General features: G+C 44.4%; 2 protein-coding genes across 3 annotated transcripts in view; one reads left to right on the forward strand and one right to left on the reverse strand.

Moving 5' to 3' along the window:
* Window positions 1-1020: 1020 nt before the first annotated feature.
* CRIPTO (cripto, EGF-CFC family member) lies at window positions 1021-25343 on the reverse strand. 2 transcript variants are annotated; one of them, XM_008520334.2, is made up of 7 exons: window positions 25004-25300; window positions 5457-5496; window positions 4256-4308; window positions 4034-4171; window positions 3468-3582; window positions 3266-3375; window positions 1021-2038 (listed from the first exon to the last, which is right to left on the reverse strand). In XM_008520334.2, exons 2-7 carry the CDS (start codon window positions 5474-5476, stop codon window positions 1923-1925), a joined length of 552 nt encoding a protein of 183 aa, XP_008518556.2. In that variant the 5' UTR covers window positions 5477-5496; window positions 25004-25300; the 3' UTR covers window positions 1021-1922. The 2 variants fall into 2 exon arrangements, with proteins under 2 accessions (XP_008518556.2, XP_008518557.2); XM_008520335.2 differs by lacking the exon at window positions 5457-5496 and having other exon boundaries at window positions 25004-25343.
* The window catches only part of LRRC2 (leucine rich repeat containing 2), a 33502-nt gene continuing 29183 nt past the window's right edge, over window positions 22194-26512 (forward strand). Inside the window, exon 1 of the mRNA XM_008520333.2 lies at window positions 22194-22443. The gene's annotated coding sequence lies outside the window, so the exon portion shown is untranslated. The remainder of the gene's footprint in view (window positions 22444-26512) is intronic.

Consider the following 26512-nt stretch of genomic DNA (forward strand, 5'->3'; position numbering starts at 1 on the left):
GTGAGATATCTAGAGCAGTCAAATTAATGAACATAGAAAGTAGAAGAGTGGTTGCCAGGGCCTGGCGGAGGGGGAATGGGGAGTCAGTAACGGGCACAGAGTTTCAGTTAGAGATGAAAAAGTTCTGGAGATGAACCACGGTGATGGCTGCCCAACCACATGAATGGACTTAATGGCACTGAACTTTATACTTAAAAATGGTTGAAAAGGTAAGTTTTACGTTATGTATATTTTACCATAACAAAAAAATGAGTTGATGTAAAGAAAAAAATTAAGTGCAGATGATGTGGCCCAAATCAAGGTGGTATGTGGATGCCCAAGTTTGGGAAGCACTGTCCCAGTCTCACCCCAGTGTGGTTACAGGATTACTTGCATGCAAATGGGGAGCCTTCTTCCCATACTCTGAAGTTGTTTTTTTAAAAATTTTCCATTTCTGAGCAAAAAGAAGTTTTAAAACACTCTGCGGTACACAGGCAGGTAGAAAAAGAAGAAATGTGACGTTTGTTGAGAACACTTTTTGTACTAGTGCTCTATTTTTTTTCATTTAATTCTAAGAACACTGCTGTAGGGACTAACCCGTGTTAGCCCCTGGGAAACTGGGCCCCACTGCCAGGAAGTGGCCAGCCCAGCCCTCCCCCAGGGCCGCCCACCCCCGTGAGCTGAGCTCCTTGTGGTGTACCTCACTGCTTCCTGCTTCTCCCATTTCACCTCTGTCCATGGGGCGCTGCAAAAAATTCCACTCATTTGGAATTTTGCATCTACAAAGCATTAATCTGGAAAAACACGAATTGTGGATCAAGCAGTACCCAAATAATGGAAGCAAATCATGTCCATCACATCAGCACATACACCAGGAACCGGACAGCACTGCCCTGAGCTCCTGGCTCTTCCAGTTTTGTCAGTTTCAAGCCTGATGCCGTCATCCCATCCCGTATGCCAATGGATGTAAAACACCCTCACTGTGGGAAACACAAAAGTGCAGAAGGAAAGAACCCACCACCACAAAGCACTGCCTAAAAATAACCACAATTCACATTTTGGTCAATATATTTCCTGCTAATACAAGGCATATTCATACACATAATGTATTTTAAAAATGGGCTGTACAATGTAGTTTTATCACTTGGTTTACAACTAAATATATTGTGAACATTTTCTTTTACAAAAGTTAAAATAATTGCATAGTGTGGAGGAAACAATTCATTAAACACTCTTCTTGGGGAAATTTAGACAGAATTTTTTTCCAAGGAGACTTCATTCTCTTTATAATGCCTTGAGAAAAAAGGGGTGTTCTTGGCTTATGTAGTTTTCTATAGATGATAGAAACTTGCCCTTCAGCTTGGCTTTTTACTTGCTTCTCTGTGCCCATCTAATCATCAGGCAAGCAACGCTTTTTATTTTTTCCAGTCCGTCTCTCCCATTTGCTTCCTCTTCTCTGTCTGGTCTCCCTGGTACACACGCACTTCCATCACTCCAGCATCCTGTCCTCATCTCTACTATCTGCCCCCTGCCCTCTTATTTGGTCCCTTAGAGATGTTTCCTTTCCTTTTCTTCGAAAGATAATGTCTTAACTGATTTTGATCACTCTAGTCAAAACTTTATCCTGTTCCACAGCAGGATTAGCCTTTAATAATCTGAATATAGAATTCAATTGTTTAAAGGAAAATATTAATAAAACGCGCTTGGTAGAGTTACACAGAACTTAGGCACAGTGCAGATACAGCTGACTTTTTTTTAAAGTAGTTTTTTGGAGAGAGTAGGGCAGAGGAAAGTAGTTGGTACTTTAAGGAAATGTTAGGCACCACTATGGAAATCTATTCCCTATTTCACGGCAACAAATAAATGATCATCTCTCAGGACAATGGAGAGATAGCCTTTACTGGTCGTGAAATCTAAGGACAAATGTTGCATGCAAATGTTGATTAACAGTAACTTTGTATGGCAAGGCAGATGCCAGCTAGGGTAAGAGTGGTGCACGCAGACAGTGTTAATTCTGGAGTCCTGGAAGCTGCGAGGTGCTCATCCATCACATGGCCATCTGGAAGGTGGAGACACTTGGTCATTAAAGGAAATCCCTCTGGCAGTTTATCCTGCTGCCCACATACGTGACATATCTCCATGAGCCAAAAATTAGTTGGGGCCCAACATTTGAGTAGTGTGCTTATGGGATCAACAGTACTGACAACATGGAATTCAGATGCTCCTGAAAAATATCTTTCAACAAAAGTTGCCATGGGCCTATTGTTAACTTGCTCTTCCTCGGGCATGTGCTCTCACACCTGATAACCTACCCCAGCTGATGACACCTTCAGCTGCAGGGGTGCAGCAGAACTTGGTTAGGCTCTGATGATAAGGAGACAGCATGTTTTAGGCCCCAAGTTTCAGGAAAAAAGTATGGTCCCCACCCATCCGATCCTTCAACCCACACTTACCAAACACCTATCCTGGGCCTGACACTCAGGTTGCAAATGGAAAAGACAAAAGCCTGTCTGGATTGGGGGCCCCATCTTGTACTCAAGTGAAGTATTTGCTTTCATTTACTTTCTAGACTCGAACATTTTCAATTTCTAACATCTATAGAGTAAGAACCACGAGAGGCCAGTGAACTTGGGTGGACCTGGAAATTGGGCTCTGGTTGGGGTGGAGGAGATCCCTCTCCTCGTGGCCTCTGCCCTTCTTGTCGTTGTTCTCCTCAAATCAATAGAAATCAATAAGGTGAAAGGGATCTGAGCCCAAGCATGGCCGGGTGGGGGGGCGGGGGTGTCCGTGTAGGGGCCTTTTAGGATCCAAGAAGTTCCTAAGGAATGAGAGTGGAGTCAAGCCTCTGGTGGGAAACAAGGGCATTAATTGGAGTTGGGTGCCCCCGACCCCGCTGTTAGAGTGGGCACTCACTGAGCTGATCCCCTGGAGATTGTCTAGGTCTTCCTGCCCAAAGGAAAGGAACACCAGAGAGCATCTCTCGGTGTTTAAGAGGCCAAGCGTTTCCTTGTTTATTTTCCTCAATAGAAGTTCACCTACTATAAACCCTCAAACAGACTGTAGTAACTCTCCATGTGACAGGCAGCACGACTAACCACATTTTGAGGGAGTTAAGTATCAAAGATGCCATGGTGACTATCCCATCTGGAGTCCTTGATGCTTTTAGAAGCAGAACAACTGCCAGCCCTAGCAAGCCATGAGGTGAGAAAGAGGAGAGATGCCATTAACTCAGCACCCACAGGCAACTAACCAGCCTGAAAGGGCAAAAGAGGGGAACATCGCTTACCACAACCCGGCAGAAAGGCCTGAGGGAAGCAGCGAAGCCGGCCGTGCCAGCATTTACACATGGAGCACCGCCTGGGCAGCCAGGTGCCGTGCGGCACAGACCCGCAGTTTCTGAGGATGAACAGGTAAGACGATGCTTCAGTATTCTGAATCCTCTCTTCTCTTTCCCGGTCGCCTCCACCCCACCTGTTTTAACGGCTTACTCTTTGCGCAAATCATGCTCACAGTTCCGTCCATAGAAGGAGGGCGGGCAGGCACAAAAGGAGCCCAGCATGCAGGTTCCCCCATTCAGACAGCACGTTTTGTTTAGCTCTTTACCTGAAATGTAAGAAGAGGTGGCTGAGAGGGTGGAGGGAGCGAAAAGCTGAGTTCCTGTAGCAAAGGATAACGCAGCGCTAAGGACTTAGTCTCCCCGCAGTGTTTGCAGATGTCTAAACACTATAAACCTCACAGAACAAGACTCTGCTTTTTACTGTTCCTTTTGCTACCTGTGCCTTTTGGCAGAGAAATCTTTTTCACTTCCAGGCCAGTGGTGATTCCTGGGTCCCCAGCGTGAAGCGGAAATCAGGTGAGGGAATGTGTTCCAGGGAGGTGACAGACACAATGCCTGTCTCACCTCCATAACCAAAACCAGTCCAACCTTCCACCCAGCTCCAGAATCGGGGCCCACTCTCTCAGGTGCAAGAGGGTCAAGAAGATACTCAGGAGACACGTGAAGGGCCAGGTCAGGGACACCACACTGCAGATCCAGCTAAGCTGGTAGTCTTACTGTCCTGGATTCCCGTGGATGGCACAAACTGGAAAGGCTGCCACCGACGAACTGCAGGCTCCTCCTGGGACCGAACGGTGTCAGCTCTGAAGGCCAGGTCTCCCTGGGACGGACGTGCAAGTTCATGGTGGCCCAACCCTTAACAACAAAATCAACTCATGGAGCCTGTATTTCAGGTCACATGAAAATTGCTAATGATCAAAAGAATGAAAAGTCTCTCACCAGCAACCAATCCCAGTTCAAACGCTGTGGAAATGGCCATGACCATAATCACACTAGAAAGAGGAGATCAGACATTCGTTAGCAAAACAAATCAAATAAAAGCCTTAGAGATAACACCCAGGCCTTTTCGTCACAAGGACAAGACCACAGACCACCAAGGAGAAATTGCGAGGACCACCTTTCTTTTCTTCTTTTTCCTGGCTTTGTAAATGGCTGACTAATTCATGTACAACATAAAGAAAAACGATGAGAATACAAGCCACCTAATATCCAACTCTTCTCAATATGTGTCATTACTTCTTAGGCTCTGTCCTCATATGCACATACTTTTTAATAGATGTAAATCTTTTATCTTCTGTTTCACATAACATGTATTTTTCTCCTGCACAGTTTTCATATAAAATTTTTTAAATGGCTGCATGACATTCTACATAGATGACAAATCAAATTTTACAAACTACTTCATTTAAATCAGTCAATTAAACGATTTTGAGGTTAAAAAAGTCCCCCTATTACTCTTAATAGTTTTGCAAATGTGGAATCTGTCTATACCTTTAACCTTTTCAGAAGCAGATGTTTAATTTGGTTGTAATTTTGACCTTTTCTTACACAAGATTAAGAAAATGTTAGTCATTTTGACGTGGATCAAGGCTGCCCCAGGGAGAGAAGCCCAAGGCGTCCTGGCCTCCATGCTGATCTATCTGACCCGATTCATATCTAAAGTTATACGACTACACAGCAACCAGACCCCACCTGCACTGACACCATTTTAATGACTTTTTACATCATCTTTCCTTTGTCTACTAAAAATAAGTCACGTCCCCATGAATTATAAATTTACCCTAACCCTCAACACATTGCAGCCCTTGACTGCCCATGGGCCCTGTCCCCACGCTATTCTGTGAATAAAAGCACACTACTACCAGACCTTGAGAGTCCAAGAAATCTTTTTCGACTCCTCGGCTCGCCGAGCCGGCATCAATTTCATAGGCAGAGCCATTAACCCCACTGCAAACGTTATAAGCCAATGGCAAAGTTGGACATAAGTGTGAGGTTCCACGTCTTTCAGGAAAAACAGCACTGTTTGCAGCTCTTTCAAGGTTTGAGCAAGATGAAATCAAACAACAGAGAGGTGTAGGACACTATTTCCTAAGCCGGCAAGCTCTAGTAATCAGAAGTTCACATTCAAGATGGTTCATACCTGCAAGAGAAGTGCTCCATCTTCCTGCGGTCCACGGCTCCTAACAGTTTAGGGGCGAAGAAATTTTAGCATGGCTTTAATTCACAGTCATTGCCAAAACATGGAAATAAAAACATTAATTTCCGAAAAGAAAACAGGGATTTAAAAAAAAATCATTCCCCAGACGGTCTTAGGAGAAGCAGGAGCCAGGATGTCCCGGGAAACTGGGCGACTCATCACCGGGCTGGGTCCTAAAGAGTGTTCTGACCCCGGCCAGGGACTCAGCCTTCCCGGGGATTCTCCTTCCTCAACAACAAACCCCTGGGGTGTGGGGAGGGTCCTCAGTGGGGTGGGGAGACGGGAGACCCACCCCCCTTACAAGGCTTTGTCACTCCAGGGGTGGAGGTGAGAGGAGGGAAAAACAAAGAAGGGAAAAGGCGAAGTCTTGTAAAACTGTGGTTAACTAGCCCTAATGTCTCTATCATTAGTCGTGGGTTAAAAATATTGATTTACTCTTGAGGAAAAAAAAAAATCATCAAATACTCTCTCCAGCTGGGGTTTTCAGGTTGGAGGAGTGGTGGAAAGTAATTGCTTTAATTAGGAAAACCTAAACACCATGCATGGGTCTCTCAAGGCGTTTGATACTTTAGGGCCAAGTTTTACTTCTTGAAATTTTCTTTCCCCTTTGTGTGGCCCCGGGCTCTGCCCTGGGCATACTCGGGTGGCCAAGAAGTGTGTGCCGGGGGGAGTTGGGTGTGTGGGGAGAAAACCTCGGAATCTTGCAAACGAGATGGAAGTTCAGGGTCAGGAGGGGTCCCTGAGGGGTGTCTGATCTCCTGTGAGTGTAAATTCCAGACGAACCTGAATTGCAAGTGGAGGCTGGAAGGAAGCGGGAGCCGGCGCCAGGCGCCCGTGCGGGCCGGCTGGGAGGCGGGAGCGTGCGGCCGGGGGCTGCGCCTGCCTGGCGGATAGGGGGCTGGGGCGCAGCTGCTGAGGATCTGTAGTCGCGGTGCCAAGTGTACTCTGTGAAAAAGTCCTAGAAACACGGCGGTCCGGCATGGGAGGCCATTTCAGCCTTGCCACTTGGTTTCACTTGGGTTTTATCAGTGTCCCGGTGCCCACAGTGTGGCCTCTTCCATCCCCTCGCCGCCCCTCCTCCCAAGCCGCCGGAATTAACCCCGGATTCAGACGTGTCCCGTGGTACCCTAAAAGCGTTTATTTGGTGGTTCGCGCTAAGCCCCAGACGCCGCAGCTGGAGAGAGGCGCTGCCGTGAACCGGAGTGCCCCACTTGACACCCCAATGCTCCAGATTATTGAATTTGTTACTAAATACGCCCAAAGCCACGAGTAGTTTCTTCTAAATATAATTTCATTCTAATTTCTAAAGTAAATGCCTGGCGTCTGCCTAGTATTGCCAGACACACAAGTGCGAGTCGTTTATGTAGTTCATTTCACCCATCTCTTCATCGGATTTACACCGCGGCAGAACGAATCGGCAGGACCCGAGGCCATTTCAGCATCAGTGTCTACCTGTCCGAATGCGCTGTGTCCACAGGGGCAGAGAAGACCCACTATTTGCTTCTCCATCTGCATCTTGGGAGAAGTAAACTAAAAATTATTTGTATGGGGGCCCATCCGAGCGATGGTGGAATGCAGCCCATTTACTTATAGCTGGCAGCATTTGCAACTCCACAACAGCTGGCTATTTAGTTCCTGCTGGGCTTCACCTTGTGTGGCCTTTCAACTTGTGAAATGCTCCAGTGGCATGCAGAGATTCAGAGAGGTCTGGGGAACTTGGCCTGAAGCTCTGGAAGCCGGATGTGGGGGAGGGCAGCATGGGAGAAGGCTGCCGCCAACCCCAGGAGCTGCAAGGAGGCTTAAAGAAACCAGGTACATTTGTAGAGCACTTTGTGCTTCAGGGTCCTCAACACTCACAGATAAGTGGTTGGCATTATTCGTCTCACATTATGGATGAGACAACTAATCCCATTTGTAGATTTTCAAAATGTCTTTTCCACAGAGGCTGGGCAGGTCTGTGGCAGAACTGCCAGCAGAATATCACCCCTGAATTGACTTCCTTATCTAAAGGGGCTGGTGTGGAACTTTTAGAACTTGAACCACGACCCCTGGAAATCACCTCCCTATTTTCAGAGGAAGGAACTGAAGCCCCGAGACTGGCAATGTTAGCATGGCTGGCAACCCCAGCCTGTCAGCCTTTCTGCCATACAAAGTTCCTTCTTATCCAAGGACGGGAACTCACTGAAAAGATCTGCATTCCCCACAGGTCAAGAGAGAGGGCAGAGAAAGTGAAGTGTATGTAGGGGGGACAGAATCTGGGCAAGGTTTTGGGACAGGAAGAGGATTAAGGGAGGGAAGAGCTGTGGTGCTGGCGTGGCTAGATATTTGCTATTGGGCTGTTCAGTCAACAGGTATTTAATGAGTCTACTGGTTGACTGTCAGGGCCCAGTCCTTAACAAGTTAATGGCTTTCTGTTTTCACTGGTGAAATTAGCAAACAGAGACTGGAAACCTCTTCTGTATTTGCCCCAGATCTCTGTGTGGGGTTTAGAAGAATAGATTTCTGCTCTCAAAAACCTGCAATCGCAGGGGGGAAGATGAGCTCAAATGAGTCACTTTAGAGCTATATTGTTACATAAACTGGGTAAGAGGGACGGAGAAGGGCCTAGGAGAGGACTCCATTTTGTATGTGTGTGTTGGGGGTGGGTGGGGGCTATATCATATGAATTCCTATACAGACATTTCATAACATTTTATCAATGGATGGACGCAGTGTTTCTGTGTTTTCAGGGAACTCCCTTGTACATATACCCTGATGAGTGCTTGAGAATATATCCAGCCAGTAAATTTCTAGCAATGGCATTGCTTGGTTAAAGGGTGGACATTTCCAAGTTGTTTTCCAAGAAGCCTGCAGCAGTCTCCTCTCCTCTCTTTCTCCTTCCTCCCCCGTTAAGCGAATTGAGCAAAAAATCTTGTTTTTGCTAATTCTGTATGTGAAAGATATCTCATATCTTGTTGTTTGGATTTGCATTGCTTCCTGTGTTTATGGGGTGCTTGTATTTCTTTTTCTATGACCTGGAAGGTAGTTCATAGAGGGAACTTGAACTAGCTTCTTGAGACTCAAGCCAGGTGCCATTTGCTCTGGGAAGCTCTTCCTGACTCTGTCCTCCCTTCCCCGGCTTCCAGTTGAGAGACCCCCGTCCTGGCACTCATGGCCAGAGTTTACCTTATCTTGTCAACACATATTTCTTTTGTTGTCTTTCACCAGCCTTACCCCCTCTCCCTTATCCCTCAGGTCCAGAAACCTGGTCTTCCAGAAATCTCGGCTTCCCCAGCCTCTAGCAAAGTGTCTGCCTGTGCTGGTTTCCTTTTGCCAAATCTTACTCCATCTGCTGCATCGGTGGCTGATAGAAACGTGACTTAGCCTTAGTTTCTAAAAGGGGGTGGGGCAAGGCAAGGTCTTTGAGAAGCACGGCAGGAAAACAACTTGCTTCTCCTATCTTGAGCCAGGAAATACAATAAAGAATACCTCCTCCCCACAACAGTGAAGGAATGAAAACCAATGCTGAATTCTGGGCAACTTAGTCAAAGAGTTCACCATATATAAAACAAGATAATCTTGATGCACTTACTGGAAACCGTGTCAGGGTAAAGAAAGTCTGATTTAGACTTTTAGACATGACTATGATTTAGAATTCTTTCTCACCAAAATTTTTCTTCTTCCAATCAAATTCAACAGGCATTACTGACCAGGTACTCTGTGCTGAGCACGCTGAGGGAGACAGAGATCTCCAAGATCGGGCTCCCGCTCTTTCCCCTTCCCTCAGATAGGGTAAACCCTGTAATCTATGTCATTTTAGTGTTATCAAAAACCTGCTGATGGGGAAGGATGTCTTGTTGACCAGGTCAAGGCCACTGGCCCCAGGAGACAGACAGATGGGCAGACAGACTCCAAGGAGTCAGAGTTGGGCAGGCAAGCTGAGGTCCCACTTGGCTTCAAAGACCTGGAGAATCTCATTGAAAAGTGCTTCTTAAGTGGATTTTGTATTTGATTACATGCGGGCATTCTTCACAGCTCTTAATGGTTTTGAAATGGATTAAATGCAAGCGGAGGGAGGGAGGGCTGAGTGCGGAAACCCAGGCTGTATCAGAAATGGATTAAAGTGCTTTGGTGAGATTTCCTGTATGCAAATGACCTCGGGCACTTTGAAGTGGGCCCCACTCTGGAAACTCAGTTGAGCCAGGCTGAACTTCTGACCTATGGGAACTGTGAAATAATGAAAGGCGTTGTATTGAGACACTGAGTTTGTGAGAATTTGTTACACAGTAATATAAAATGAATACAAACACTTTTAAACTTGTTTTGAAGTATATCATGCATTCATAAAAGTGTACAAATAATAAGGGTTACAGGTTAATGAATTATTCCAAAGTGAGCACCAAGTAACTGATGGGGGGTCGGTGAGCCGAGGAGTCGAAAGAAAGATTTCTTAGATTCTCAAGATCTGGCAGTAGTGCTCTTCTATTTAGAGAATAGTGGGGAATAGCATGGGGACAGGACCCATGGGCAGGCAGAGCTGGTGCGTGGGGACAGGACCCATGGGCGGTCAGAGCTCCTGCTGCTGCCCTGAGTTGAGGGTTAGGGCTAATTTTATAAGGCATGGGTACGTGACTTATTTTTACTGGAAAAAAAAAGAAAAGATGATGTAAAAAGTCATTAAATGATTTCAGTGCAGATGGGGTCTGGTTATTGTGCGGTCATATAACTTTAGATACGAATCTGGCCATATAGATCGGCATGTAGGTGAGGATGCCCTGGGCTTCTCTCCCTGGTGCAGTCCTAATTCATACGATAAAAAAAGTCCACTGGGTCATATAGTTTGGCATGTAGGCCAGGTCAACTTGGGCTTCTCTAGCTGGGGCAGCCTCAATCCACATCATAACCACTACCAAGGCCAAGAAAAAGCATATTACAAGAAACTCAGAATTCATGCTTCTTCACAATTCTCGCTCCCTCCCTCTTCCCCAAAGCTAACTATTTTTCTGATTTCTAATCCCATAGATTGGTTTTTCCATGGTTTTGAACTTTATATAATCGAAAGTATGTGTGTATGTCTGCTTTTTGCTCAACATTACGTTGAGGAGAGTCATCCATGTTGTTTATAGAAGTTCGCTCATATTCATTGCTGTATAGTATTTCACTGCACTGAGGCTATACAAAGTTTCAGCATCATTTATTGAAACCTTCATTCTTATATTACTGCTGTATAATGCTATTTTCATCAGGAATCAATTGTTCACATGCTTGTGAGATTTTTTTTTAATGCTTTATTCTGTTCACTTGGTCTATCTGTCTCTTCTTGTACCAATATCATTCTGTCTTCATGACTGTAGCTTTATAATAGGCCTTGATATTTGGTATAGTGAAGTCCTCTCCTTTTGTTCTTCATATTCAAGATTATCTTGACTATTCTTGACCTTTTACACTTCCATATAATTTTTAAACCATTTTCTAAATTTCCAAAAAATTCTGCTGGGATTTTGATTAGAGTACATTGATTCTTTAGAATTAATATCTATATCGTATTGAATCTTTTAGTCCATGAAGATCTGTTTAGGTGTTTAATTTCTTTTAATAATTTTTTATAGTTTTCTATATAGAGATATTGTATAGTTTTGTTAAATTATTCCTAATTTTTTTAATGTTAAAGTAAATGGTATCTTTTGCTTTCATTTTTGTGGTTGCTGATTTTTATATGGACCGTATATCCAATACCTTTATAAAATTTACTTATTATGTAAGTTTACTAGGGCTGCCATGACAAATACCACAGACTGAGTGGCTTAAACCTCACACATTCATTTTCTCACAGTTCTGGAGGCTGGAAGTCCAAGATCAGGATATTGTCAGATTTGGCTTCTTCTGAGGTCTCTCTCCTTGGCTTCTTGCTGTGTCCTCACACGATCTTTCCTCTGTGTGTGCACATGTCTCTGTCCTAATCTCTTCTCATAAGGACACGGGTCATACTGGATTAGGGCCCACCTGTATGAGCTCATCTTACCTTAATTACCCGATCGCCAACAGTCATTTCTGAGCTACTAGGGGTTAGGACTTCAACGTGTAAATTTTGGGGCAACCCAATTCAGTCTATAACACTTATCAAGTCCTATGGTATATCTCTAGATTCTTTTGGATTGTCTACATATAAATCAGTTATTGGTGAATAATTATGTTTGTTATATATAATATTATATGTCTATATTCTATCTATTAATTGGAATAAAATTCACATACCATAACGTTAACCATTTTAAAGTGAATAATTCACTGGTGTTTAGTGCATTCACAATGTTGTGCAACTACTACCTCTAATTCCAAAACATTTTAATGACCCCCCAGAAAACCCACACCCATGAAGCAGTTGCTCCCTCTTTTCTCCCCCGTAGCCCCTGGTAACCTCTGAGTTACATTCTGTCACTATGGATTCACCTATTCCGAATATTTCATATAAGTAGAATCACACATTATGTGACCTTTGGTGTCTGGCTTCTTTCACTTAGTGTAATGTTCTGAAGGTTCATCCACATTATAACACATATTCGTACTTTATTCCTTTTATGGATGATTATATGTATATACCACAATTTGTGAAGAATGTTCCCTGTGCTCTTGAGAAGAATGTGTATTCTGCTGCTGGTGGGTGGAGTATTCTAAAGACATCTGTTAGCTCTAGTTGGCTTATAGAGTTATACAAGTCTTCTCTTTCCTTGTTCATATTCTTCCTGGTTGTTCTACCATTTTTAAAAGTGGTATATTGAATTTTCCAGCTATTATTGTTGGATTATCTATTTCTCCCTTAAATTCTGTCCATTTTTCTTCATACTTTTTAATTTATGTTCCTCAGATTATATAATTTCAATTGACCTCAATCTCAATTGACTTTATTCTTTCTTCTGCCAGTCCACCTCTACTGTGAGTCTGTCTAGTGAATTTTTCATTTCAATTATTGTACTTTTCAACCCCAGAATTCCTATATGGCTCTTTCTCATAGTTCTCTCTCATTATTGATATTCTCAATTTGGTGAGATACCATTCTCATACTTTCTTTTAGTTCTTTAGACATAATTTCCTTTAGATCTTTAAATATACTTATTTGTAATAGCTGATTTAAACTCTTTGTCTGGTAAGTCCAATATCTGGGCTTCCTCAGGGACAGTTTCTGTTGACTGTGCCCCCCTCACCCCCAACCCCGTGTATGGGCCATACTTTCCTGTTTCTTTGTGTGTCTCATAGTTTTTTTTTAAAAACTGGACATTTAAAATCATACAATGTGGCAACTCTGAAAATCAGACTCCTCACCTCCCCAGAGTTTGTTGTTCTTACTATTTGTTCATTTAGTGACTTTCCTGGACTAATTCTTTAAAATCGGTATCCTTTGTCATGTGTGGCCACTGAAGTCTCTGCTTGATTAGCTCAATTGTTGGCTAATGATTAGACAGAGAGCTTTCCTTAAATTCCTTGAACTCATGTCTCCCAACCTTTGCTGAGGCACTCTGTGTATATTTAGGGGCATGACTCCAATGCTCCAGCTGAGAGTTTAAAACTGTGTCTTTGCCTTCGCTTCCTGCTTGTGCAGTGCCTCAGGTTAACCAGAGATGAGAGATTAGGGCCTTCTCAGGTCTTTCCTGGGCGTGTGCACAGCCTTGCACATGCATGTGGCCTTCTAGAGTCCCAGAAATATGTCAGAGCTTTTCAAAGCTCCCTATTCATCCTGATTTTTCCTTTTCCTTTTTTTTTTTTTTTTGGTTAGGCTTTTGTTAGCTCTAACTGGTAATGCTGCCTCAGGCAGCTGCAGTATTAAACAATTGCCAGTGATTGTTCTCAACAAATGCCCTGGGCAAAGGATTGTTAGCATAGGGTGAGCTCTAAGTCGGATCACATAAAGCAAGCCCTAAGAATGGAATTTTTCAGTGAGTTTTTGGATATGTCAAATGGTGACAGTTCTTTGAGCATGGGGCTTTTAGGGAGCTCTAGACCTTCATTCCCCTCTAATTGTTGATAGGCTGCTGTTTTTTTACCACTACTATAGTTGCAAGGTTGTTGTTTTTCAAGGCCACTGCAGAGCTAGGGAATGAAGGATAGCAATGGGGCAAGTTAGTGTTCTTATTGAGATTCATTAATTTTTCTTGATCAAACTCTCCTCACATTGTTACAAGCCTTTGGTTAATTCTGGCTCCAGGATTCTGAAAAGTTGATTTTGAAGCTTTTGCCAGCGTTCTCATTGCTTTTATGGAGTGGCCATTTTGGAATTGTATTCATTTCTGCTTTTCTAAGAATTTTTTTAAATGATAAATGAATGTTGAATTTTGCTGTGTTTTTCTCTGTAGCTGTTGTGATGATTATTTTTATTCTGTTAATGTGATTTACATAGATTGATTTTCAAATGTTAAAACAAATTTGCATTTCTTGATTAAACCCAAGCATAGTCATGATACAAATCAATTTTATGTTTTTCTGGATTCAGTTTTCTACTGTTTTGCTTAGGAGTTTTGCATGGACGTTTGTGATTGAGACTGGCTTATAATTTGCATATCTCTGAAAGTCTTTGTCATGTTTTGGTTTCAAGATTATGTCTTCCTTACAAAGTGAGTTTGTAGTTGTTCCCTTTTTCTATTATATGAAAGAATTGGTGTAGAGTTGGGGTCATTTCTTTGTTAAATATTTGGGTAGAATTCATCAGTGAAACGATCTGGAAATGGCTTTTTGGGGGAGCAGGGGGATAAATTTTAATTATGAATTCATTTTTTTCCCATAAATTGTAGCAATGTTCAGATTTTCGATTTATCTTTCTGTCAGTTTGAATATGTTATTTTTTTCTAGGAATTTGCCCACTTCAATCACATTTCAAGTTTATAGGCTTAAAGATGTTTATAACATTATTTTAGGACTTTTTAATGTCTGTAGGATCTATAGTGATGGCTCCTTTTTTATTTCTAGTATTTGTAATTTTGCCATCTCTCTTTATTTTTAAAGAACTAACTTTTGCCTTTGTGAATCCTCTCTACTGTATGCTTATTTTTTAACTTCATTTTTCACTGCTCCTTATTGTTTTCTTCTGCCTAGTTCTTTTGTTTTAATCACATGAAACTATATAACTCGTCTTTTGTTTTAATTACTTGAAATGAAAGCTCAGATCACTGATTTTCAGACTCTTCTATGGCTCTAGATTTCTTCTTTTCTACTATTTGCAATTAAGGTTTTTAGCAGCATAGAGTAAATTATATTTTCATTTCGATTATTTGTAAAGTATTTTTGCATTTCTATTGTGATTTCTTCTTTGATTCATGCATTATCAATTTATAATAAATGGACATTTTGTACTTAATTTTTATTGACTTTTAGCTTAATTGTATCATGATCAGAAACCAAACTCATAGATTTCAGCCCTTTAAAGTTTGTTGAGATTTGCTTTATGACCCAGCAGATACTCAGTTAAAAAATAATTGGTCCTTTAAATTAATTGTGCTATGCTATTCCTGAATTCAGTGTTCTGTTATGTATATTTGGTTAATTGTGTCAATTTCATATTAGCTTACTCTATATCTTTACTAATTTTTTGTCTCCTCTCCTTTCAATTACTGAAAGAAGAGGTTAAAATATTCCACTATGGATTTGTCTGTTTTTCCTTTTAAATTTTTTGTTTTATTTTATATGTATGTAGACTATGTTGTTATCTGCTTACAAATTTAGAGCTATTATATCTTTCTGATGTCTTCTAGATTGTCTTTCTTAGCATTGTGAAATATTCTTTATTTCTAGCAAGTCTTAAGTATACTTTGTGTGATCTCAACATAGTTTTACCAACTTTCTTTTTTTGTAATGCACCCCCTCCCTTTTTTGTAGCTTTATACTTAAGGTGTGTTTTTTGTAACTAACAATAGCTTCTTGTAATGGTAGTGTTTAGTCCATTACATTTAGTACAATTCACTCTGCTTCCTTGACTTATCAAAGTCTTATACAACTTGATGCCTTTGCCACTTCCTGATCTTCGTTTAAATCATCAATAAGGCCAAGAAGCAAGAGAAGAAGGAATCTTAGAAATGAAATCAATGTATTTGGGGCCACATCTCCCTAGGATAGCAAGCTTTTTCTGTAAAAGGCCAGATAATAAATATTTCAGTCTTTTTGGGCCATGTAATCTCTGTAGCAACAACTCAACTCTGTTGTTGTAGCATGAAAGAAGTAATAAATAATACCTAAAGGAATGAGCATAGCTATGGTCTAATAAAACTTTATTTACCAAAACGGACATTGAGCCTGATTTAGCCTACAGGCTGTAGTTTACCAACTCCCTGCCCCGGAGACACCTGCTGATCCTGGACCAGGTAGCTGAGAGATTAAGGGTCTAAACTGGTCCCTGCAGACTCATGGAGGCTGAAGGGACAAACAGAGTTGAGAATCAGCTCAGGAGGGAGCTCCTGGTAAACCTGGAACCATGAGTTGCTTCAAGAATAAGGATAAACCAGAAATAAACTACCCTCTGAGGCACTCTAACAGCCTTGAATCATCTCAATTTCTCACTCAATTTAGGTGATCTATTGATGATTTAAACTGGCGTTTCAAAATTATTTTGTCCAAGTTTCTAGTTGTTTTAGCAGGTTGGTCTGAATTACTTACTCTATCATTGCTGGAAGTGGAAACTACAATCATAAAAATAATCTTAGGAAATCTCTCATACATATTTATTGTCCTTACCTATTAAATGGGGATTCATTCATTAATTTCCCAAGTATTTGTTAAGTGCCTGCTGTGTCCCTGGAAACATGTTTGGTCTTAGGTATCTGGTAGTGAATTAGACAGGCGAGGATCTTGCCCTTTTCAACTTCACAGTTTGTTGGAAGAGCGCGCTCCAAACAGCTAAACAATCAAATATCCAGTTGTGCTTTGTGGTCAGTGCCATGACTCCAAACGCCTGGGGCTTATAAAGAGAAAATACCAGGATAGTCAGTGATGATCTGATCTCTTGTATTGGTCAGAGTTCTTAGCTTATAAAATTTCTGAGAAGGTTGGTGTTATGGGCTGAATTGTGTTGAAGCCCTAACCTTCAGTGTCTCAGAATGTGACAGATTTGGGGGTAGGACCTTTAAAGATGTAATTAAGGGTGAATGAGGTCATGTGGGTCCGCCCAAATCCAATCAGACTGGTGTCCTTAGTAGAAGAGGAGATTGGGACACACACACACAGAAAAGGAGGACCAGGGAGAAGGCAGCCATCTGCAGGCCAGGGAGAGGGGCCTTAGAAGAAACCAAACCCACTGACACCTTGACCTTGGGCTTCCAGCCTCCAGAACTGGGAGAAAATAAATTTCTGTTGTTTAAGCCAGCCAGTCTGCGGTGTTTGTTATGGCGGCCCAAGCAAACTAATATAGTAAGTAAATTTTATAAGGGTATTAGATACAAAGTCAAGGAGAAGTCCGCATCCTGGAAGAGGGCCTCACTCGACCATGCGGGCAGCCTCGTCTTGGACTTCCAGCCTCCAGAGCTGTGAGAAATAAGTTTCTGTTATTTATAAGCTACCTAATCCATGGTACTTTGTTACAGCAGCCCGAACTGACTAAGACAGCATGTGAAGTGACGCACATTGATGGTACATCTGACAGCATCTGTACTGGCCATAAGGCCATGAGGGGAATTAATCAGAAGGACAGCATGTGACACCAAACAGACTAGCTGGTCTAGAACTGGCTAGAACAAGGCTACAGTGAATTCAAGCTTTTAATAGGGGGGGGGAAATGGCGTTTTTTTCCATCTCGATTTCTGAATATATATTTTGCATTTTCCTTTCTGCTTATCCACTCATGAAAATCAACAGATCTGAAATCCATTTTATCACTGTGTCTCTAGATAAGTGACTTAGGTTTTCCTGAAAGGGTTTTCCCTAGAGTGCTATGCAAGCCCAGGTGTATTGGATTGAGAGCAGATGTGGGCTGTTTATGAAGCTTTATTGTGGGTGTTCTTTGTGTCAGTGTGCCAGGGTCATTGCTGTGCCAGTCTGATGCCAACACCTCAGGCCAGGCTTCTTCGAGATTCCCAACAAATACCTCTAATGTCAGCAAGGGAGGTGAGTGCATACCCCTGAGCACTTTTAACCTGCTTTAAACAGATTACTTAACCTCAGCTTCTCATCCTTCATTATCCTCGTAAAATGGGAATATAAACACATGCCCCAGGGAGACGCTCTAAGATGAGCTACTATGTCCGTTACATTTAGGTATTGGACAAATGTTACTGCCTTTCTAGATACCTCTCTCTCCTGAGGCAGGGTCAAACAACTTCACTCATTCATTTATTCATTCATTATTCCTACCAAGTGTCAGGTAATGGGCTAGTTGCTATGACGAGCAAGATTTAAACAAACAATGTTCCTATCCTCAAGACCTCACAGTCAAGGGGAAATGGACATGTAATGACGTAGTATTTGCAGAGTGAAGGCACAAAAGTGTGAGTGGGCCTGGATGAAGGAGGAAACAGGAAGGGGTGTGGATGAACTGAGTGTGATGGGGCAAGGAGCAGTGATGCTGGGGACAGAGGGAGCCTGGAGGCCAGCAGGAGGCGGATCGTGGAGACCTTGCAAACGAAGGAGATTGGCTTTTTTTTTTTTTTTGAGGAAGATTAGCCCTGAGCTAACATCTGCCACCAATCCTCCTTTTTTTGCTGAGGAAGACTGGCCCTGAGCTAACATCCGTGCCCATCTTCCTCACTTTATATGTGGGACGCATGGCTTGCCAAGCAGTGCCATGTCCACACCCGGGATCTGAACCTTACAACCCCAGGCCGCCAAAGCAGAACTTGTGCACTTAACCGCTGCGCCACCGGGCCAGCCGGGGAGATTGCCGTTTAAGTGTAGAAATATGAAGAATCAAGCAGGAGAGTGACCTGAGCAGGTCTGTGTGTTTGGAAAGATCTCTTTGGCATCAGAGGGACATTATACTGGTGCCGGAAGCTGGGGGAGACTACTACAATGGAGCAGGCAGGAAATGCAGAGGCCTTGAATGATTCTCAAGCTGCGGGGATGAAGAGGTGGGCAGATGAGGTCAAGGGTGAGAAGGCAGACTCTGCAGGGTCTCAGAAGATTCAACAGAGTCGGGGAGGTGTTAGTGGCTTGTTTTGAGGAGAACGTGTGGTTTCTAAGGGCTTAGAAAAAAGAGATTCATGAATAAAATAAGGGTAAACAGTCTTCTGGACGCAGCATAGTATCTCAGAGAGGTCACTGGCTTTGTGCTTCACAGTCCTGGGTCCAGTGCTCATGTCCACCTGAGAACAGGGAACGCTTTGGCCTCAAAGCCTGGTCAGTAAGATGAATGGAGCAACGCCTCCCTTTCAGTGTTGTGGCCAGCCCGAGATGAGACAACAGGAAGTGCTGAATATATTTTCTGCTATGTAAGGACAGCAGTACATTTTATCTCCTGCTTTGTTTCTGATATCTGCCAAGGTTATAAATGTTATGTTATAAAGCACCTAAAACTGCCTGGTACATAGTAGCTATTACTCGTGTGTGTGTGATTTTTTGTTTGTTTTGACTTTGTGTGTACCTGTTTTATTTTAATCTTACAGTGGTTGTACCAAAATTTGAAAAAAAAAGAAAAAAACTAAACAAAAATAGTTTTCCATCTACAATTGTACCACCGCACACAAAGAGTTTCCAGTGGGAGTTTTAGGCTTGGCGTTCATAAGTACTGTTTGGCTGAGAGGGAATTAATAGATCCAATCCATCTGCAAAGTCATCCTCCAGGGGGCGCTGGTCAGAGTCATGTCAAGACTGCCTGTGGACTAGACCGACGTGTGGTCAGCTTCCAGGGTACAGATGACATTGCTCACAGCGATGGAACTGGCACAGATCTGAGTTCTGGCCACTTCCAGTGGAATAAGATTATATTGTGAAGAGGTTTGGCCTCCTCCCAGGGAAAAAAATAAATATGAGTCTTAGAGAGAAGGATGCAGCATTCTGCTCTGATCCTGGGTTCTTAGCGCCCCCTATGGCCCATCTTGGTGGTGAGGGGAGCAGCTGTCAGGATTGCCCGCTGAAGAGTGGTCCAAATCTAGATTCTGACTTATGGGAGTGCAGCCCAATAGAATATCATGCCAGCCTTGTGTGTGAGTTTGCATTTTCTGGCAGCCACATTAAGAAAGTACAGAGTCAGGTGAAATTAACTTTCATAATATATTTTAATTTAACCCCATATATCCAAAATAGTCTCATTTGATCATGTAGTTAATGTAATATGTCAATATAATACGAGGGCCGGTGCAGCCTTCCTCATCCCAGGGGGCTGTGCTCCAGTTTTTCAGCCAGCACACATGAAGTGGTGAGTCAGGAGCCCTTGCCACTTGCCCCCACTTCAGTGGGAAGCATTGGTAACAGTCACTGAAGTAGAATGAAACAGTTTATAAGATTTTGGGTTCTTCATTCTTCTACAATTATGTGATGAAATGGGGGTGATGGGCTGGTGAGACCAAGGATTTACTTGGAAGAAAGCTTCGTGGTACGTGTGACTCAGTGTTCCAACAGGAGTCCTAGATTTAGAATGGCTGTGAGGAAAGCATTCGGTCCCCCAGGGATGTCTGGGTGAGCTTGTGTGTGGAACCCTCTTGGATATGAGGCAAATATGTACGCCTCCCCATGGAGAAGCTGAAGCTGTGGTCTGTGGACTGCATTTCATGAGAGGCTACAAACCCAACTGGAGCTGAACTGCATAAAAAGTATTCAGCTCTGAGAACACAGCTGGCGTTGGTAATAATAAGGCTGTGTATGAATTGAGCTGCTTCCAGCTGCAAGGGGACACCAGGAAGTGAAGACTACAGAGCACAGTTCTACCTGCTGCCCCTTGAGAGCTCAGAAACTGAAAGGTCTTTCTGGATACTCTTAGCCCAGAGATGCAGCAATCTGCACACACAGTGAGTTTAATACGATAATAACAATTCCTTGTGTGAGCAAAAGTGCATTTTGTAGGGACTGGCCTGGTGACATAGTGGTCAAGTTCACATGCTCCACTTTGGTGGCCTGGGGTTCTTGGGTTCAGATCCTAGGCACGGACCTACACACCGCTCATCAAGCCATGCTGTGGCGGCATCCCACATACATAATAGAGGAAGATTGGCACAGATGTTAGCTCAGGGCCAATCTTCCTCACCAAAAAAAGTACATTTTGTATTTTAAAATACTTCTTGGTTCATATTCCTGCCTGTGAATCAGAAGCAACTGTAGAGTATGCTGAAAATATGAACCACTGGACCCCACCCCAGACTTACTGAGTCAGAACTTCCTAGGGAAGAGGGGTCCACCCAGGCCATGCCAGTGAGGAACCAGTCCTGGGTACCACTGCACCAGACTGCACTTATTCCAGATTCTTGCCACTCGTGGTGTTTCCCTGGACCAGCAGCTTTGGCATCACCTTGAGCTTGTTAGAAATACAGACTCTCAGTGCCTCTGTGGCCTCCTGTGTGGCCTCTGCATTTTAGTAAGATCCTGGTGGTTTGGGTGAAGGATTGCCAGATAAAACACAAGGCACGCAGTTATATGTAAATTTAAGATAAACTACAAATAATTTTTTAGTATAAATATGACTCATGCAATATTTGACATACTTATATTAAAAAATTGTTTGTTGTTTATCCGAAATTCGAAAGTAACTGAAGGTATTTTATTTGCTAGATTTCTCAATCCTATTTGGGTCCACGTTATAGTCTGAGAAGCCTGGGCTATATTCCCAGCCCTGCTCCTCTGACATGAGCATCATAAAGGTGTCCCACTGTGTTTTGAATGCATTCGTGGGGAAAAAAAATATTTTTTCCACTTACATATGATTAAGCTTTTGAATATTTAGCTCTCTTAGAAATTGAAATAGCATTTAAGTAGGATCTGCACTGAAAGTGCTTTTTCAATTTATATTCTTTGGTTCAGAATGCCACAACAAACAAGAACCAAAGCAAACATGAAGTACTAAATACGTAACTTACATTATTTATCAAAAGAGAAAAATAATATAAAAATTCAATGCTAAGCAATAAAAAGCACATCCAACACGTTAGAGTTCTGATTTAATATAGTCACAAACATTTATCTGGGCCCCAACCAACTTAGTATACAATTTAGAATGACAATTCAATTATAAACGTCAACAAATAGAAAATAGTCAGTCCTTTCAAAATCAGGCGATTTTGTAATTAGAGTTATTATGTATCTATTAGACACCACGTTTTTCTGTTTCAGGGCGAAGGTGTGTGAGGAGCCACTGCTGTGAAAAGGCACAGAGGGGTTGTGTGGACTCCACACTATTAACTGATTGTCAAATTGTCGCAGTGTTGAGTATCAGCAAAACATATTTTTCCAATTAGGGAAATCTCTAAAGAGAACCTAAACTCACATAGGTTTCAGGAAATGAAAAAGAAAAAAATATAAGGATGAAATCAAGACTTTTGACATCTGTTGCTTCAAACACTGAAAAATATTTCACATTCCTTGGTCTTAGGGTTTTCTTATCTTGCTTTTTGTTTGCTTCCCAGCTTAAAGGGTTAAGAAAACGGAACCCTTTCCCTTCTCTAGCCTGTTTATTTAACACACTTCAGGATTTGCAACGTAAAAAAAGCCAGGCCATCTGTACGGGAGGTGCAGACAGTCCTGGGTTATAGGGCTCAAATTAGCCCACTCGTCGTTTGCTCGCTCTGTGCCAAGCCCTCCTCCACGAAATCCGTTTTGTCTCATGCCGGGCTGAGTCACATAGAATAGATAGATAGTTTATCAGCACATGGCCTGCAGATCATGTTATCAGCTTACAAATATAGCCTGTTAGCGCACAGGCCGGGACGCTCCGGCAGCTGGAGCGCTTCCGGCTCCAGTGTGTGGCCGCTGCGGGTGTAAACAGGCTCGGCCGCCGGGATTCCGCTCCGCTCGGCAGGCAGCGGGCAGGGGCTTGGGGCTGAGCGCAGTCGTGGTAGGTGGCCGTCGGGGACAGGGTGTGGGCGCCCAGTGAGCAGCTGCTCCTGAAACTGGGAGGGGGCGGGGGCGGGGAGACTACGGGGAGCGCGAGGGTGGGGCGTGTGGCACCTGCCAGGAGGATGGGGACCAGTGCGCTCCTTATTGATGTGGTTCCCGCTGTGCCATGGCGTGAAAGGGGTGAACATCCCCAACGGAACACGGGCCTGAGGGTAAACACGCATTTATCTGCATTTTAGGGCAAGAACTGGGATTGAAGGGGGAGAGTGGGGGCCAGTAGATCGTCGCAGGGGGGCTGCTGGGGTGGCAGGGTCCGCACGACTCCGCTCCTGGTTAGCGAATTACTCCCCGCGTCCTGCCCTGGTGCCCAAGGCTGAGCTCAAACTTTCTGGTCCAAAGTGCTGTCCAGGGGAGATAAATCAATTTTGTTTGTGTCCTCTTCAGTGCCCTGAGAGGGATGATTGACATCTGGCCGGGCATGTCTTTCCTCAGAGACTGTCCCCCGCCCCCTGGCGTGGGGGTGAGGGTGGAGAGGTGATTGGAGACCCCGGGGAGAATTGTCCGGCTCTGTAAGCAGCGCTACCTTGCTGGCAGCTCCTCTGCTGGACCAGATCCTCTCCCATAACCCCAGGGCTGGGGTGTTCTCCCAAAGAACCTCTGCAAACTGCGCCTGGTGGGGAAAAATCCTCAGGTGCTCCTGTACCTTTTGTTTTTATCTTACATTTAATTGGTGACAATGAGTCTGTCTTAGTTTCTTTTCCTTTTTTCTTTAAATAACTGACAGTTTTTTGAGCTTTACTGGGTGCCAAGTACTCTCTTAAGCACTTGATACAAATTATCACACGTGATCCTCTCTCCAGTCCTGTGAGCCCATTGGCTTGTTACACCCGTGTCCAGATGAGAACACGGAGGAGGATCAGAGAGGTTTGGTAATGGCCTCAGGGACGTGCAGCAGTATCGGGGGAGGCAGGACTCCAGCCCAGGCAGGCTGACTCTGAGACTGTCCTCTTAACCCTATCTGTCACCTCTGCCTCCTCTGGCTGGATTTTCTAGTTTCACAAATTACCATGAAAATAATGGGCGTCCCCAGGGAAATGCTGACCTTGTGACATAAAATGTAATTTAATTCAGAATTTGGCTGAAATATGGTGACTATACTGACCTCACTTGAATATTTAGTCCCTATTTACCCCACTGTTTCTATCAGAAAACTCACTCTGTATTCCAGCTCTGGGGGCCAGGTGGCCTTATGTGAGGACAGAGTGGAGTTTGTGCATCACTAAAGGCCCCTGTCTGCCATGTTATTGCCCCCACTGTACCTTAGTGTCACAGAAACTCCTGTTGATTAGTCATTCCCTTGGATCCACAAGGCTGATAATAAGTATCTTCTTCACAAGGTGGATACACCAGGAAGGATGCTGAGGAAGGGAGGCATGGAGCTGGTCTGTCCCAGGGCAGAGGGGTCCGGGGGCTCTGAGGGGCAGGTGGGAAGGAGGGGAGGCAGGCCTCTCCCCACGACTGGTTCAGGTGACCTGACACCAGCTCCATTCACTCTCCCCACCTCCCCCTTGCTGCTGTCCCTCTCCCAGCCTCGCAGAGGGAGCACCGAGGACAGCTGGGCACCTGTACTGTGGACTCTGTGGGGTCTCCTCCCAGTCTCCCCCAGATCCTTTCCCCTCAGATTCTCTGAGAGATTGGCTCTGTATCCAACCCCCAAACCCCAGCCCAGTCTGTCATTTGACAAGAAGGCAGCGGACTAGGTGACCAGATAGTCCCCCCTCCCACCTGGAACCCTGGCACATGACTTCGGAGTGGAGACTAGTGCCCTGGTGCCAGGGAACATGTTTTTCCAGTCATGCCCTCTGGCTCAGGATCGCAGAGGGTTCTGTAAGGTGGTTTTGATATACCTGGGCTGGGGAGGGAGCACGGAAAATTATTCAGCCAAATGGATGGTCCTTTCCCTTTCCCCACCCTCCTGGCGGGACCATCCCCTCCCGCACCCCCACCCCACACACACTGGAGGGCCCCTCTCCTCTTCTGGCTCCCACGGCAGCTCGCTCAGCCTCTGTTGTCAAATCCACACGCGGCATTGAAATGTATCCCTTTAAGCATCTGTTCTCCTCTAGAGTGAGACCTCGGAGGCAAGGCCGGTCACCTTTCTGCATTTGATGAGTCCCGTAAATGTCAGTTATTTAGGGTTCCCAAGCTCAAAGAACAAACACACACCAAATAAACTGGCTTAATACACAGGGTTTGTGTGTTGACGTTCAGAAGCAGAAGCCTGACATCTGTAGCGCTTGTGTCCCCTCCAGTCCCTAACGTCTGTTACTGGGTGACTGCTCAGAGATGCATGGCTGACTTGAGGAGGCCAGGCTCTGAGCCCAAGTCTGGGGGCTCTCAGGTGGCTGCTCCTCCTGTCAGTAAGCTTGGCTCTCCTTCAGCTCAGCCCACAGTCAGATAACATATGACTAAACAAATGATCAAATAATTCAACTTGTGTTATGTGCTGTGAAGTAAATAAGCAAGAGTCAGAGAGGGAAAATAACAGGGGGACCTACCTTAGATGAGGGGGCCGGGAGGCCACACTGACGGGGTGTGGGAGGAAGCCACATGGACGCGGGAAGAGCGTGTAGGCAGAGGGAGCAGCATGTGCAGAGTCTGAGGTGGGAGGAAGAGCCGGCCGAGAAGCACTGAGGAGGAGAGCGGCAGGGTGAGTGGGAGAGGCCGGCCAGGGGCAGACCCTGCCAGGGTCTTATTGGGCCCTGTGAGGAGCTGGCTTCCCCGTCTCGTTCCAAAGGGAAGTCTCTGGAGGACTTGAGCTAGGTGGCAGCGTGATCTAGTTCTTGTTGGAAAGTGACTCACGGTTGTGTGGCACATGGATTGGTTGTGCTGAGTGGCAAGTCAGGAGCCCAGCTCTGAGGCTTTTGTACAACTGAGGCCAGAGGTGACACTGATTGGTGGTGAGGAACACGTGCCCTTTGAGACTTAGGTGATCAATTAGATGTGTGAATGAGCGTGTGTGTGTCTGCATATCTGCCTAGCGGGTGGCAGAGTGAGGAAACAGAAAGCATTAACGCAGCCCAGACGGATGGATTCTCAGTGAGTAGGTTTGGAGGGAATCATGCTTCTTTGAGATGTGTGTGAGACATCCAAGTGGGTATGTGAAGAAAGCAGCTGGATATAGACACCAGATGTCCCTATAAAATAAGGCTGATTTTTATAAGTGCCTCTTGTTTTACTGTCCACTGAATGTTATTTATTGCTGCATAACAAGTCGCCCCAACACATAACAGCTTAAAACAACAAACATTTATTATCTCACGGTTGCTGAGGGTCAGAAATCTGGAGTGGCTTAGCCGAGTGGTTCTGGCTCAGGGTCTCTCATAAAGCTGCGGTCAAGACGTTGGCCAGGGCCACAGGCATCTGAAGGCTGGGCTGGGCCTGGAGCATCCTCATGATATGGTGGCTGACTTCCCCCAGAATGAGTGACCCGAGAGAGAGCAATGCCTGGTAGGACTTAGTCTCAGAAGTCACACACGATCACTCACCACATTCCCTCATTAGGAGTGAGTCACTAAGTCCAGCCATGCTCAAGCCGAGAGGAATTAAGCTCTACCTGTTTAAAGGGAAGACTCTCAAGGAATTTGTGGCTGTAATTTAAAGCCATCACATCCATCAAAGCAAAATATTTTATACATTATTGTTCAATAAGGCTGAGATCAGCAAACTATAACCCACGGGACTGGCAGTGTTTTTGTATGGCACATGGGCACTGCTGGAGCAGGCTGGCATTGCGAGCCGTGAGAACAAGCTGGAGTATGCGCTCTGTCCCTATTCCCCCTCTACCTGTCTACCTGGCCCAAGGGCCACGCTGGTTGCCATCCGCACGTTGGAGACTCTGCTGTCAGCAACTGCCAGGCGCCAAGCAATAGAATCTCTGCCCAGGAGTTGGTGACTTCGTAAATCACCTAGCCTCCAGCTGGCTGCCCAGCCTGAGATGACTGGGAGAAGGGGACACACAGGCATCTGGGCGTCAGACAGGGGCAGAGAGCCAAAGTGACTGCAGC

The sequence above is a fragment of the Equus przewalskii genome, chromosome 15, assembly GCF_037783145.1.
Source record: "Equus przewalskii isolate Varuska chromosome 15, EquPr2, whole genome shotgun sequence".
In the NCBI taxonomy this organism is placed as follows: Eukaryota; Metazoa; Chordata; class Mammalia; order Perissodactyla; family Equidae; genus Equus; species Equus przewalskii.

Coding starts and splice junctions, on each gene's coding strand:
- CRIPTO (XM_008520334.2), bottom strand. CDS start 5,476: ATGGAGCACTTCTCTTGCAG. Junction 4,172..4,255: donor TGAACTGGGATTGGTTGCTG/GTGAGAGACTTT, acceptor TTTGTTGTTAAG/GGTTGGGCCACCATGAACTT. Junction 2,039..3,265: donor GGCCTTTCTGCCGGGTTGTG/GTAAGCGATGTT, acceptor TCCACCTTCCAG/ATGGCCATGTGATGGATGAG.